Below are 15,340 nucleotides of genomic sequence, written 5' to 3' on the forward strand. Positions count from 1 at the left end.
AGAAAGGCATTGTGGACATTTAACTGCCGTAGAGTCCACTTGTTGGATACCGCAAGAGAAAAGAGCATCCGAACTGTGGTCGGTTTGACTACTGGACTGAACGTGTCAAAGAAATCTTCCCCCGCTACCTGATTGAACCCTTTCGCCACAAGCCGTGCTTTATACCGCTCAATTGAACCATCAGCGCTGCGCTTCGTGCGAAAAACCCACTTGCAGCCAATGATGTTCATGTGAGGCTGAGGTGGGACCAACCGCCAGGTGTTGTTATGTAGTAAGGCATTGAACTCCTGGTCCATAGCCTCACGCCAATGTGCGTGGCCCACTGCTTGTGAGTAGCAAGTCGGGTCGGCAACTGCAGTTAAAGCATGAAACGGCTCGGCTGTGCCCTTTGTCATGTGGCGAAGGCGCATAACATGATCACGGGGTTGGGGTTGAGTTTTGCGAGACTTCCGTGCTCTTGCCGGTGCGGTATGCGTTATAGCCAATCGTGGAGACTCACGAGCTAAAGGAACCGGTTCAGGACCCGGAGGTGATTCACGTGGAGCCGGAGATGGTGTCGGGTCCGAAATTGGACCATGTGACACGACCGGTGCTGATGCCCACGGAAGAGCCGGTGTAGCAGAAGCCTGTTGAGAATAATCTGTAGCAAAGGGGAAAACAGACTCGCCAAAGCGGACATGACGACAGATATAAGTATTTCCGCTAATTAGATCAGTGCACCTATACCCCCTAAAGGACGGTGGATAACCTAAGAAGACACAGGGTGCGGAGCGATACTCAATCTTGTGCCGGTTATAAGGCCTTAGATATGGGTAGCACCGACACCCGAAGACACGAAGGAACGTGTATGGGGGTGCAGTTTTAAATAGACGAGTGTACGGACTCTCATTGTTTATGGCTGATGAGGGTAAGTAATTGATTAAGGTATTTGCCGTTTCAAAGGCATATTCCCAATATTGAAGGGGTACTTTGCCTTCAGCGAGTAGAGCTAAGCCTGTTTCGACAATATGCCGATTGCGTCGCTCAACTCGCCCGTTTTGTTCATGTGTATAGGCGCAGGATTGACGGTGGTTTATCCCTAAGGATTGGAATATTGTGTGCAATTTTCGGTACTCACCCCTTAGATCAAATTGTATAGATTTGATAGAACGCGCAAACTGGCGCTCTACCAAGACACGAAACGACTCAAAAATTTTATATATGTCTGATTTTACCCGTAATGGATAAAACCAGCAGAATCTTGAGTAATCGTCTACAAATAGGCAAAAGTAACGAAAACCATTATTAGACATTACAGGAGAGGGACCCCAAATATCTGTAAAAATTAAGTCTAATACATTCATGGTGGAATTTGGAACACTATCTAATTTGAATCTGGACGATTTTCCCAAGTGACATGATGCGCACGACTCAACTGGTGCTACGTTATTGCTCGTGACGGGACAGGTTTGGAGTATTTTATTTAGAACTTGCTTGTGCGGGTGTCCTAATCGGTGATACCATGTAGTGGGAGTGGCCCGGGAACTGACGAACGCAAAATTTGGATTTGACACCGGAAGTTTGTACAACCCGCCTGACGTTGGTCCCTTAAGAAGTACTGCTTTGGTTGTGGAGTCCTTCACAATAAAGCAATTATCGTACAGAGTGGAGTGCTGTTGAGCCCTGTGGGCTAGCTTGCCTTTGCGCCCATTGAGGGAAAACGGTCGAGAAGCTGAGTGCTCTGGTCGCGACAGTCAGGTCGAGACCAGTGAAGCCACACGCTTCATTACCGACCATTAAGTGTACAACCTAGCAATATCCCTATCAACCAACAAACGTCCTCCGAGTATAAAATGATCAAGAAACGTCCTCCAAGTATCAAAAAGTGACTACCCATAGTCTTCTGTTAGCAAATGTGTAAAAGTGATGTTAAATTGAAGGGTAAACTGAGTGTACCCAACCAAGTTGTAAATGTAACACCACTTTCATGCATTTGCTAAAGGAAGACCACATGTGATAATTTTTTTTATACTCGAAGGATATTTACTGGTCACTTTTTGATACTCGAAAGATGTTTGCTGGTCATTTTATATTCGAAGGACATTTGCTGGTAATAGCACAATACTCAAAGGATCATTTTAAAGAGTTCTTAGTCAGTTTTTCTTGAGTAAGAATTGAATTTTACATCTGCGATTTGGTTTTATCTGAATTAATCTTATTATAGTGGTGAGGATATTGTATGTAAATACATATATAATGGTGTAAGATTCGAATTCTACTTCATTCATAAACTTGTTTCTTTGCAATTTTTGAGATGAGTGGGTCATGCTTCTCCTTTTTCGTGTGGACCAGACTTTTGCAATAGGCTCTTTGTTACGGTTCAATTTTGGAAGAATTGACAATCAATAAATAAATGAACTAATTACATTTGCAGAAATATGTAAATATTTATGTTTACCTAAAAGTCATTTTTAAAAAAATTGAGGGTTTGAGTTCATAATCGAGATATTTTTTTTTATCACTTTTGCTATCCAAAAAGTTGTCTATCAATATTACCCGTCAATGTTATCGATAATACCACAAGGAGATCAAGTTTTTTTTTTTTTTTTTTTTTTTTTTTATTAATCTTCAAATTTAGGTTTTTTTTTTTTTAAAAAAAAAAAAAAAGATGTAATTGGGAATTCAAACTTGACTTGTTATGATACTAATTAATAATAAGATCAAATGCTTACCACTACGCCAAAAGATATACTTAGTAGAGAAGACGTAATTTTATTTCTTTATATTCACTAACAGTCAATGTCTCACGTTTCAATGACAGAGTGTTAGACTTGGTCTTCTAAGCCTTTACCCAATAATAAGGAAATAAAGTAACGCATTTACTACTAGCTATAGTTTTCAATGTAATAGTAAAGTTGCACTTTCGTTATTTACATAGCAGTCAGTACTGAATTTCGATGACAGAATATTGGATTTAACTTTTCAAACACTTACCCTACAGAAGAAGCTGTGGTATATAAGGTCAAATATTGATAATGACTACATTGATGAGAGTTGTAGTGTAGTCCAAGAATAGTTGCAAGTCTAAATCAAAGAGCTTATGTTTGTGATGAACAATGAGAAGGATAAAGATGAAGTGTCACTAAAGTCCAGATGATATCCACATGGGATGCTCTTTGTATGCCGGATTTCAAGTCTTTTATCGTACATTCTCATGTTATATATCCCCTGATCAACCACCACTTTGTTTCTTGTTTTTATTTATTTTAATAATTTAATATAAGTTCGATAAGTTATTGATATTGATTAATTATAAGATATCACATCAACTTCCGATCGATCAAACTTTATTTAAATATTTATTTTATACAATTATGTTTTTTTATAATATTTTTTCATATATGTCATGATTGAGTGGATTGTGTAATCGAAAACCTTAATTACTTTTAAAATTCTAAAATTAAACTAATTGATTATGAGACATTTATATATTGTATAGATCAATTTTAATATATAGGATTTTGTTATATTTCTCTTCTATCATATATTAAAAAACAATAATTTAACCACACGTCCAAGTATGTAATTAAATTTTGTTTTATTACAAAATGTTTATAATAATTTAACTTAGTTCATGAATTACTACATTAGTTACTTTATTTTTTTTTGAATATTACAAATGTAATAATTGCCAATAATAAAATTTGTCATTTAAGAATTTTAAGTCCAATTGCACGGTACTGAAGTTATTGTTCTTGTCTTATATATATATAGTTGCAGCATTTTTAATTCTCAAAGAAAAAAAAAAAAAAGGACAAGTCATTTTCCACCTCAAAAAAACCCTAACCATCACTAGCTCCCTTTTTACTTCATCTCATTACCCCCAAAAAAAAAAAAAAAAAAAAAAAAAAAAAAACTTTTGAGAAATTGCCAAGGATTGTATCAACTTTACTCTCTCTCTCTCTATATATATATATATATATATATATATATGTGTGTGTGTGTGTGTGTGTGTGTGTGTGTGTGTGTGTGTGTGTGTGTGTGTGTGTGTGTGTGTGTGTGTGTGTGTGTGTGTGTGTGTGTGTGTGTGTGTGTGTGCCCGTAATGAGTGGTCGAATGGATGAAACATAAATGTATTTATTTCTTTATATTTACATAGTCTTGTTTTTATTTATTTATTTATTTATTTTTATGGTAGAATGTTGAACTTGGTCTGCAAGCCTCTACCCAACAACAATGATAAATACGAAAATATCAATTAAAAAAATAAAGTTACAAGGCTATAGATTTGCAACATTTATAAGTTGAATTGTGTAATTGCCAAAGCATGTACTGCTTGTTATTTTTATAAACAAACATTTTTACAACCATCGTTATACCATGGAGTATAGTCCATGCTTGAAATAATGTAGATCACTGACATATAAATTCATTTTTAGTATACAATTTATTTATTGTTATTGTACTACAAGTTTATTTTAGTTTTTTTTTTTTAGTACTACTGACTGTGTTACAATGCAATATCTGTCTATACATACTTTTTCAACCTATTGAAGCACAAATTTATTTTAGTTATTCCTGTTGGTGGTGGCGGCGGCGGTGGCGGTGGCGGTTGTGGCGATGGTGGGGCGGTGGTGGCGGTGGCGGTGGCGGTGGTGGGGTGGTGATGGCAGCAGCGATGGTGGCGGTGGTAGTGATGGCGGCGGTGTGGTGGCAGCCGTAGTGGTGGTGGTGATGTTGGTGGTGTTGGTGGTGGGGTGGCGGTGGCGGTGGGCGGAGGGGGTGGGGGAATAAGAAATATAAATTTTAGGCTATTCCTGATAACTCAGGAATAGCCTAATACCAGGGCCCCCCTAGGAATCTCTATTCCCCTTGCAAGGGGAATAGATCATTCCCGGGAAGAATGTTCCTAGAAATACAAGTGGTTACCAAACAGATGAATATGCCTATTACTGGAAATGCTATGCCATTCCAAGTCTATTCCATGAACCAAACAGCCGATTACAAAGAAAAACAAAAGCATAGCCCAAACTCTTTAGGGCTAGTCAAACAAATGCATAGCCCAAACTCTTTAAGGCTAGTATCCTTTTAGACGTCTCACGAATCTCAATCTATGACATGGTTCATAACAAAATTATATATATAACTTTATAGCAAAAATGTAATAGACAATTTGCAATATATAAAGTAATAATATAACAAAATTATAAATATCATCAATACTTTAAACCTTATTAGGTGTCCAGGAGCGAACTGTGAATCAACCAGCGCGCGTCACGTGTCCAGATTTAGGTGCACCTATAGTTATAAGTAGGTGCACCCGAAATGTTAACAAGGCAAAATTACATGCATTTGTAGGTGAAAATAGGTGCACTTGTAAGTGATTTTAACCAGCACTTTTACTTGCATAGGTGCCGCACCAACTACATGCACTTGTAGGTGAAAGTATGTGCACCCGATGAATGAATGTTAACAGCAAAATTACATGCACTTGTAGGGGAATGTAGGTGCATTTGTAAGTGATTTTACCTGCACTTTTTACTTGCATAGGTTCACCAACTACTTGCACATATAACACATTTACATGCACCGAAGGACGGGTGGCGCGTGCTGGTTGGTTCGCAGTTCGCTCCTGGGCGGCCGTTCGCACCTGAACGCGACCATATATCAATTTAGTAGTTTATAGCAAAACTCTATTAGACAATATGCATAAAATAAAATAATAACATATACTAGAATTGCATATATAATCAATTTTATAAGCCTTATATATAATACTTTATAGCAAAACTATAATAAACATTTTACAGGAAATAAAAAATATATATAACATAACATAATTATAGATATAATTAATACTTTAAGCCTTGTATATAATACTTCATAGCACAAATGTAATACATATTTTGCAAGAAATAAAATAATACAAAGTAAAATTGCATATATCATCAATATTTTAAGGCTTATATAGAATTAATACATTATACCATAAATATAATACTTTATAGGAAAACTATATAGATTATTTGCAGAAATAAAGTGTTATTATAATTATATTGCATATATAATTAATATTTTAAACATTATATATAATACTTGTTAGTATAAATGTAATACTTTATAACAAAATTGTAATAGACAATTTGTAAGAAATAATATAACTAAGCACATAAATCATAAGATTCAAATTCTTCTTAATTAACCCGTTTCGCGAATTGAGACTCATGAGGCGATCTCACAAGAGAATTTACTAACTCTTTAATATGACTATCCTTACAAAAGTCAAACTTTTACAGGGCGTTTGGTTGGATGGATTTTAAATTCCCTTCCCACTTAATTCCCACATAATTCCAAAGACCATTAAATTCCGTAGTTTGGTTGGAGGGAATTGCAATTCCATGGAATTGCAATTCCCCCATTTTCATGGAATTAAAATCCCATGTCCCCCCCTGGTATTTTAATTCCTGGGAAAAAAAGATAGTGATGAGTCAAAATTACCCATTCCTTTTTTAACCTAAAATAAATGTCTAACAACAATAATGAACATTTTTGACTTTATACTACTTATTCCCTTTCAATTCCCATGTATACCAAACATTGGAATTGAAATTCCCAGTAATTCTATTCCTGTCAACCAAACACTGGAATTTAAATTCCCACTTTATTCCCAGTAATTCAACTCCCATGGAATTACAATTCCTTTCCCACATAATTCCTCCCCTCCAACCAAACGCCCTGTTAATTTACAATTGCATTAGTAATCTACTTTCAAATTGTGCAAAACCATTGGTTATTACATTTTTAATAACTAAAAGGTAAAACTAACCACTTTAGTTGTATTAAAACTAAATTAAATATTTTGTAGTAATAATACAAGAAGTAATTACATAAACAGTAATTCAATGTCAGTCAGCAGCAGATCAACCTGGCATTAACTATGTGAATGCAATCTACCAATCAGCGCTGGAGGGCTGTAAACTTTGTCCCGACCTTAATCTTTTTGTTTGTACAACATTTGTATTGGATGGCTAGTTAATATGCCTTAAATTTATGAGTACTAAAACAACTAGTTCATAAAGATATGTGATTTTACACATAAATTATTAGGTCAGGTAGTGTTCTTGAAAATATAAGCTTGGAAAATGGAAAGGGATGACTGGTGCCCAGACCTCTGGTCTATTAGTACTGCAGACACCATACACTGAACTTTTGCCAGCCCAGTCTTAACTCTCAAATTTATATTTTTGTGAACTATTGCATGTACTTTCATGTTTTATTTAATCTAGAAAAAATGTAAGTTGTATTTTTTTAAAAAAAAATATTTTTTTCTCCAATAAAATTAGAATGCACGATGGGTGTTTTACTCTTCAGAAGTACTATTAGGTAGATGTTCAAGTTCAGCATTATTCACTTATTGGTGTGGGCAAAGAATTCAAAGTATGGTGTTGGCTGTTATACATATGTTAGATATATTAAATATAATATATTTAATATAATATATATATTAAATATAATATAATATATCTATAATATATATTAAATATAATATCTATATATTATATTTATATATTGAGAAGAGAGCGAGAGGGAGGAATATATAACTTGATTGATGTTTGAAAAAGATTGATACACAGCCTTTTTATAGTAAAGGAGAAATAATAATAAAACTAAAAATTAGGAATGTATGCTCCATGTACTCCACATACACTAAGCCACATACTGCATACACACCACCCACTACTTAATTTAATTAACAAACTAATTAACTCTTGGTTTAACAATTATAATAATAATATTATTATAACATTGCCTCCTTTAAACCAAGTTGGATATATTGGTCATCCCAATTTCCTTCTTCAATTTAAGAAATGTCTTCGTCTTCAAGTTGGATATACTGACTTGTATTTCGTTCTGTAAACCCACTTTACTCCAATTGGCTTCTTCCCAGGAGGTAAATCTGTTAACTCCCAGGTACCATTCTTTTCAATGGCACGTATCTCCTCATCCATCGCCTTAAGCCAATGAGTTTCTGTAGCAGCCTCCTCAAAAGTTAAAGGATCACTGCACAATCTGCAAAGAGAGCAAATTGAACAATCTCTTCATCAGACAGGTCATCATCATGACCCAAAACATAATCTTGCAAGCGAGCTGGTAAGTGGCGCTCGCGCTGAGATTGTCGAACTGACGATTCTGGCTGTGAAGGAGACTGGACATTATCTGGAATCGGTTGCTCATCAACAATATTTTCAACAACAGGAATAACAACTGAACTTTCATCTTTAGCTAACCAATCCCAGGCACCATATTCATCAAAAGTGACATCACGACTTATAACAACCTTTTTAGTTTCAGGATTGTAGAGTTTATAATCCTTTGAAGCGTCACTATAACCAATGAATATGCACTTCTCACCTTTATCATCCAACTTCTTTCTCAACGGATTTGGCACATGTGCATATGCCAAACATCCAAAAACCTTGAGATATTTGATAGAGGGTTTTCTCCCACTCCAAGCTTCTTCGGGCGTCTTATCACAGACACTTTTAGTTGGACACCTATTCAACACATAGACAGCACAAGCAACAGCTTCTGCCCAAAAAGGTTTAGGCAGATCCTTGGATTTCAACATGCACCTCACCATATCCATGATAGACCTATTCTTCCTCTCAGCCACTTCGTTTTGTTGCGGAGTGTATCTGGCTGTCATTTGGTGCTGAATACCCTTTTCCTTCAGAAAATTATCACAAGCAATATATTCTGTACCTCTATCAGTTCTCAAGATTTTAACTTCATAACCACTTTGCTTTTCAACAAAAGCCTTAAATTGTTTGAAAATATCACATGCTTCAGACTTTTGCTTCAGAAAGTAAACCCATGTTTTTCTACTTAAATCATCAATGAAAGTAATAAAGTACTTACAACCTCCATGTGAGGGAACCTCCAACGAACATAGGTCTGAGTGAATAATCTCCAACTGTTTTGTAGCTCTCCTTGACTTGCCCATGGGAAAGGGATCTCTATGTTTCTTCCCAATCACACAAATCTCACATATACGATCAGGGACATTCACAACAGGTAAATCAGAAACAAGTTCCTTTCTCGCAAGATAGTGTAATCCAGAAAAATGAAAATGCCCAAACCGCATATGCCATAACCAATTATCATCACAAACTTCAGAATTAAAGCAATCAAGGAGAGTATGCTTAATTTTCAAAGGAAATAGTCGATTTTGGGACATATTTACCTTTGAAATCAAAACTCCTTTAGCATCTTCAATGGTACAACACCCCTGAGCAATATGTATCTTATATCCTTTTTCTGACAACTGACCCATACTCAACAAATTTTGGTGTAGTTCAGGAACATAGAACACATCGGATATAAAATTGTGAGTACCATCCTTCAACTGAATAGAGATTTTACCTTTTCCCAAAATTGGCACCTTTGACTTATTGCCAAACGTTACTTCAGACCGGACTGATTCATCTAGTTCGGAAAACAATTCTTTCTTCCCACACATATGGTTACTACACCCAGTATCCAAGAACCATATGTTCTTATCAGCAGAAAAACTATCACTGGCCAAAAGTAAGGTTTCAGAATTCTCACCAGACTTTTCAGCAGTATTTTCAGCAATGTTTGCTTGATTTCCACGATTGTTGTCCTCATTATACCAACAATCTGCAATCTTGTGCCCATACTTGCCACAATTGTAGCAATGAAATTGAAATTTACCTTGTTTGGTATTACCTCCACCTCTTCCTTGGTTGGAGTTACCACATCCTCCTCCTTGGTTGAAGTTACCACGACCTCTTCCACCAGAACCTCCTCTTCCTCTTCCACGACCTCTACCAGATCCTCCACCTCTTTGATTAGTGCCAGTCACATTAAGGGTGACTTGACTCTTCAAAGCTTCTTCTGCTAGTGGTTCCGATTTTGACGCAATCCTGTCAATATGACTTTCTACCATACCTTTCAGCTCTGCAATTGATAAGAGCTCAGTTTTGTGTGACTCTGTGATCGAAGCCACCACATGGTCATACTTCATCGGCATAGTTCGAAGAACTTTTTCAACCACTGCACCATCTTCAATCGTATCTCCATATAGCCTCATCTTATTCACCATATCAATAAGACGAGTGAAATACGCATCTACTGTTTCTGTAGAGGTCATCTCACAATTATCGTACAACCTTCTCAACGACTGCAACTTAGACTTTTGTGCCCGATCGACTCCTTTGTGTGACACCTTTAAGATGTCCCAAGCTTGTTTTGCTGTTTGAGCACGAGCTAATTGCCCAAAAATGGAATAATGAACACCTTGGTGAATCTGACCCAAGGCCAATTTATCTCGCCGTATAGCGCCTGCTTCAGCTCCTTCGGGTAGACCGGGATCAACAAAGCTCCAAAGATTTTGAGCTTGCAAATGTGTGGACATCATAATTTGTCAATAATTGTAATCGAGTTTCCCGTCCAATTTGGGACCCGTCCATACAATATTGAAATTTGCAGCCATATTTCACTACGGAAAATATCTCGGGGTTGAAAGGTTGACTGGCTCTGATACCAAATGTTAGATATATTAAATATAATATATTTAATATAATATATATATATTAAATATAATATAATATATCTATAATATATATTAAATATAATATCTATATATTATATTTATATATTGAGAAGAGAGAGAGAGGGAGGAATATATAACTTGATTGATGTTTGAAAAAGATTGTTCGGACTTACGTTGGCTATGTCATTGATGCTTGTAGAGCATGCATTATTTCTTTTGATTATTGTTCAGTTAATTTTATTCCTAGATCAGAGAACTATTTAGCACATAGTCTAGCGGCTACTGCATTTAATTCTTCTACGATTATGTATTCGGACGATGTCCCTCAAGACTCTATTTCTGAGTACCTTTAATATATGCCTTATTGGCCACCTTTCAAAAAATAATAAAGCTAAAAATTAGGAATGTATGCTCCATGTACTCCACATACACTAAGCCACATACTGCATACACACCACCCACTACTTAATTTAATTAACAAACTAATTAACTCTTGGTTTAACAATTATAATAATAATATTATTATAACAACATACAAGTATAATAAGGAAGTATAGTAGGGTAAGCACTTGATTTTGACAAGCATACATCAGTTTTATGGGTTTTCACTCCAAACTCAAGGATCCTTAAATGCTCAGTCCTAAAGTCTCCGTGAAAGCTACCATTTGTCCTAAATTTTGGTGGAACTGTAAATTGCAAAATGTATATACAGCGATTATATATATTTTTTAAATAATTATACTAGTGTACCAAGTATAATAAGGAAATATAGTAGGGTAAGCACTTGATTTTGACAAGCATACATCTGTTTTATGAGTTTTCACTCTAAACTCAAGGATCCTTAAATGCGCAGTCCTAAAGTCTTGTGAAAGCTACCATTTGTCTTAAATTTTGGTGGAACTATAAATTGCCAAATGTATATACAGCGTGTGTGTGTGTGTGTATATATATATATATATATATATATATAAAATAATTATACTGGTGTACCAAGTATAATATGGAAGTATAGTAGGGTAAGCACTTGATTTTGACAAGCATACATCTGTTTTATGGGTTTTCACTCCAAACTCGAGGATCCTTAAATGTCCAGTCTTTGTGACAGAGCTACCATTTGTCCTAAATTTTGGTGGAACTGTAAATTGCAATATATATATATTTCAAATAATTATGCAGGTGTACCATGATGATGAATAGATTCATACTATTACTCTCGATATAATTCAAACACACGACACGTACTAAGACTTTTTAACGAGGCAGGCTATTAACCAACTTCCAGCGAAGCAGGCTATTAACCAACAACTTTGGAAGGGTAGATATCATTTTCCTAGCTACTTGAGTGTGTGTTTCTTCCTCTGTCACACATTTCATCAGAAGCCAAGCCCTAAACAGTTGTTTTCTCTTTTCTTTCCAACTAACAATCTCTGAAAATGAAGGACTTGACCCTTAAGCCTTGATGAGGGAGAGTAGAGATAGCAGTGTGTGCTTCCCCCGTTTTGGGAAAAACCCATTGGATTTTCACATATTTTTAGAAACTAAACCCTCTTTTACCCCCCCCCACCCCAACCCACCCACCCCACCCCCCACCTAGCTAGCTTTCCCAACATTATTTCCTGCCATTGCTTAAACCAAGAATTCAATGTATCACTAATAAGTAATAACAGATCCATCCCCACTCCACTCTCCCATCAATCTCATCATCATCTATCAAACCCAATATATATATGTGCTGCATACCCAACACTCATATTTCTCTCTCTCTGTCTCTGTAACAAATATGGAAATCTTCTGATATATCAATCACCAACAACAATTTGCTCCCTTTCCCTTTTGATCTCTTGTTTTTCTGGTCAAAACCTCTCCTCCCTTCTCTCTCTTCTTCTTCTGTTCTTTTCTTTTTTCCCTTTTTTTCTTTTTTTGGGTTGATATGAAACCCTAAAGAAAGCTTCATAGATTTTCTTGATCTTTAATCAGGTTTTCACAGCTTCCAGAATATATATATATTATGGATTCGTTTCCGGAAGTTGAGAGTTCGAATTCTGAAGCTAATAACAGTCACGGCTTCGCCGGAGCTGTTGCTGTCGGAGGGAGCGCGGCGGCGGCGGCGACGTCGTCGTCGTCGAGTAGGTACGAGAATCAGAAGCGGCGTGACTGGAACACGTTCGGGCAGTACCTGAAGAACCACCGGCCGCCGCTGGCGCTTTCCCGGTGCAGCGGGGCCCACGTGCTGGAGTTCCTGCGATACCTCGACCAGTTCGGGAAGACTAAGGTGCACACCCCAATCTGCCCCTTCTACGGCCACCCCAACCCGCCGGCGCCCTGCCCCTGCCCGCTCCGGCAAGCCTGGGGCAGCCTCGACGCCCTCATCGGCCGGCTACGTGCCGCCTACGAGGAAAACGGCGGCACGCCGGAGACGAACCCGTTCGGAGCTCGCGCCGTGCGGCTTTATCTCCGGGAGGTTCGTGATCTGCAGTCCAAAGCCAGAGGAATCAGCTACGAGAAGAAGAAGCGGAAACGCCCTCCGCAGCTGCCGGCGCCGCCGCCAGGTGAAGCACCGCGTGTCTGATGTGTACTACGTAGTATTAATGTTAAATTATCATGTCCGATCAAGCTTGCTTTTCTTGCTTTAAACTTCTTTCTAGAATCCCCCATGAACAACCAAAAAAAAAAAAAAAAACTATTAGATCTTCCCAGACATTATCTCTATTTATTAATCATGTAAGGGTATAGTATTATTCATTATAATTTTCTCAATACTATCATGTTTTATCTTTGTTAATCCGCAGATAAACTATTATTACCACTAGGGTTAGGATTTTAACCCTCGGGAGTTAGGGTTTGGATTCAACTTTTTGGGAGAAGGATTTTAAACTGTCGGTCTGACTGATAACATTCATGCTATGAAGTTATCATTTAAAATTCACTCTATAAAGTTTTAAGTTCGAGTTTCATTGTATAAGTAGACTCAAAACTTTTATTGGTCCAAGTCTAATTTCTCTAAGATAAATTGCTGATTTATTAATAAGTATTATTATTATTATTATTATTATTATTATTATTATTATTATTATTATTATTATCTCAGTTCACCCTAATGCACACACAGTATAGTAAGTGTGTTGTCACTACCAAGAAGTTAAGATGACTGGGATTTGGGAGTACCCAACACCTTTGTTTTGATGATGAGGAAACACAACTTAGTATTGGGAGATTTAATTTAGTACTGTTTGTTTCTTGTACTGTTTGAAAATGGTTGGAGTAGATGTACTTGCAGTCATCCTCACATACTGTTTCTTAGTAATTTAATTTCTTCAATTCTTTATTAGGTTTCCTTTTAACCACAGTTACTTGTTGTGTTATGTTCATCAATGTTTTTTCAATTTTTCTTCTTGACACTAATTTCTTGTCACCATCCCATCCATCCTACACACCAAAACAAAAAATTAAATCTTGGACTATAATGTTACAAGTTTAACTTTCAGTAGAGAACCTAACCTAGGCTAGGTTACTGTTTTGTAGTTTTTTGTCAGTCTTTGGTTTAAGACAGTCAATTATGAACAACTTAGGTCTGTTTATTTTATTGTGATCTTTTTTTCGGTTAGGGTACTCTCTTATATTAATTAGTAGTATCAGATTTAAGTCCTGACTCAAAATTGAAACCTTTGCTTAGACAAATCAAATAGACATGAATTGATAAAATACTAATGAAACCAGGCCATTTAATTTCTTGTTCTAATTATGTTGTTATCTGTAGAGTGGCAGATTTCTGCAAAATCTTTTGTCTGACCCTTACAGCTTTATTGCATGAGAGACTCAAAGTTTCTTCTGGGCATGTCAAAACAACAAAAAAGAAAGAAAAAAAATCATATCCAAACATGCAATATTCCCTCTTCTGTCAATTAAGGGTTTGTTTGTTCTTTCTTTCTTTCTTCATGGTTATGAATGTTTTTCTTTTTCTTCTTCATCTTCTTCAATTCTTCTCTTTTTTGAATGAAAATGGATGAGAATTATATTGGTGCTGTCATTTCAACCCTGAGATAATGGATGATGGAATTGGGATGGGAGACAATATATTTGACACCTTTTGCTTTTGAGGTCCTCATTACGAGATCAGAAGATGCAAGTTTCAAACTATGAATTCAAACAGTGAAATCTTGAAATTTTAGACAGGTCTAGTCAGATCCACACAATTGAAAACAGACAAAACAATTTTTTCTTTTTTCTTTTTTAATAAAAAAACATCCTTTTAATTTCCCAAAAACAACCTTAATTCACCCCATAGTTATTAACACACAAGCTAAGAGAGCTTGATGTGTATTGTGAAAATGGTATAGAAATCATCAGAGACAGACAAACAACCTTTGTATTGAATTGCAGTGTATAAAGTTGTGTACAAGGTGGTGGTGGTGGATATTTATATAGTGAGGACAATAATATACTAACGAACATGTGAAAAGACAATTCCATGATAAAAGCTGGAAGCATTTGATATATACGATAGATACCACATTGCTTCTTGTTTTATTTGGTGAATGCTTGGGTACTCTTCTTCATCCATATATAATTTCCACTCAATTTTTTTTTATCATATTTTTATGTATAATTGACTAGGGTTTAGCTGTTTTGTAAAATATGAAAAGTTTGGAAACTATCATGATGTTGGGCAACGTCTTTAAAGGGCGAAATCTATTATCATGTAATCGAATTCAGTGTCCTATCATCTTTTAAATAAACTGTATTGTAATGAGTGAGATTCAATCTCAGGTTATTGTGCTCAAACTT

The 15,340-nt window shown here is 36.1% G+C and overlaps 1 protein-coding gene across 1 annotated transcript; it reads left to right on the top strand.

Moving 5' to 3' along the window:
• The first annotated feature begins 11,925 nt into the window (after positions 1-11,925).
• LOC109173466 (protein LIGHT-DEPENDENT SHORT HYPOCOTYLS 3-like) lies at positions 11,926-13,327 on the top strand. The gene has a single exon (XM_019322701.1). The coding sequence runs from the start codon at positions 12,564-12,566 to the stop codon at positions 13,122-13,124; it is 561 nt and encodes a 186-aa protein (XP_019178246.1). The 5' UTR covers positions 11,926-12,563; the 3' UTR covers positions 13,125-13,327.
• Positions 13,328-15,340: the final 2,013 nt, after the last annotated feature.

This window comes from Ipomoea nil, unplaced genomic scaffold, assembly GCF_001879475.1.
Source record: "Ipomoea nil cultivar Tokyo-kokei standard unplaced genomic scaffold, Asagao_1.1 scaffold0482, whole genome shotgun sequence".
Lineage (NCBI taxonomy): Eukaryota > Viridiplantae > Streptophyta > Magnoliopsida > Solanales > Convolvulaceae > Ipomoea > Ipomoea nil.